General features: G+C 62.7%; 1 protein-coding gene across 1 annotated transcript in view; it reads left to right on the top strand.

The window, feature by feature from the left end:
• The window catches only part of LOC104979991 (dynactin subunit 1-like), a 1,737-nt gene extending 1,695 nt beyond the window's left edge, over positions 1-42 (top strand). The window contains exon 3 of the mRNA XM_010828523.1: positions 4-42. Coding sequence (XP_010826825.1) covers positions 4-42 — 39 coding nt within the window. The remainder of the gene's footprint in view (positions 1-3) is intronic.
• Positions 43-311: the final 269 nt, after the last annotated feature.

The following is a 311-nucleotide window of genomic DNA, read 5'->3' as shown; positions in this document are numbered from 1 at the left end:
CAGGAGCAGCTGCACCAGCTCCACGACCGCCTCATCTCCTAAATGCTTCTTCCCTCACTGCCCGCTCCTGCCTGCAGCCCTCCTGGAGCTGCTTCTCCTTATGCCTAGCCCCTGGGCAGCCCCCCGGGAGAACTGCGTGTGTAAGCTGTTCCTGCCCCACTCGGCTCCACGCCCACCTTCAGCGCCTTGCCCTGGCCCCTTGACCTGGGTTCCCCTGTTTCCCTTCCCTGGCCTCTGCCAGAGTTCGCTGTTCAGTTGCTCCCTTCTTCCTGAGGAGCTTCAGGGGCTCTAGAGGGTAGAGTCTGCTGTGT

The sequence above is a fragment of the Bison bison genome, unplaced genomic scaffold (genome assembly GCF_000754665.1).
Source record: "Bison bison bison isolate TAMUID 2011002044 unplaced genomic scaffold, Bison_UMD1.0 scf7180017864494, whole genome shotgun sequence".
NCBI classification, from domain to species: Eukaryota; Metazoa; Chordata; class Mammalia; order Artiodactyla; family Bovidae; genus Bison; species Bison bison.
This window is presented reverse-complemented; position numbering and strand designations above follow the sequence as displayed.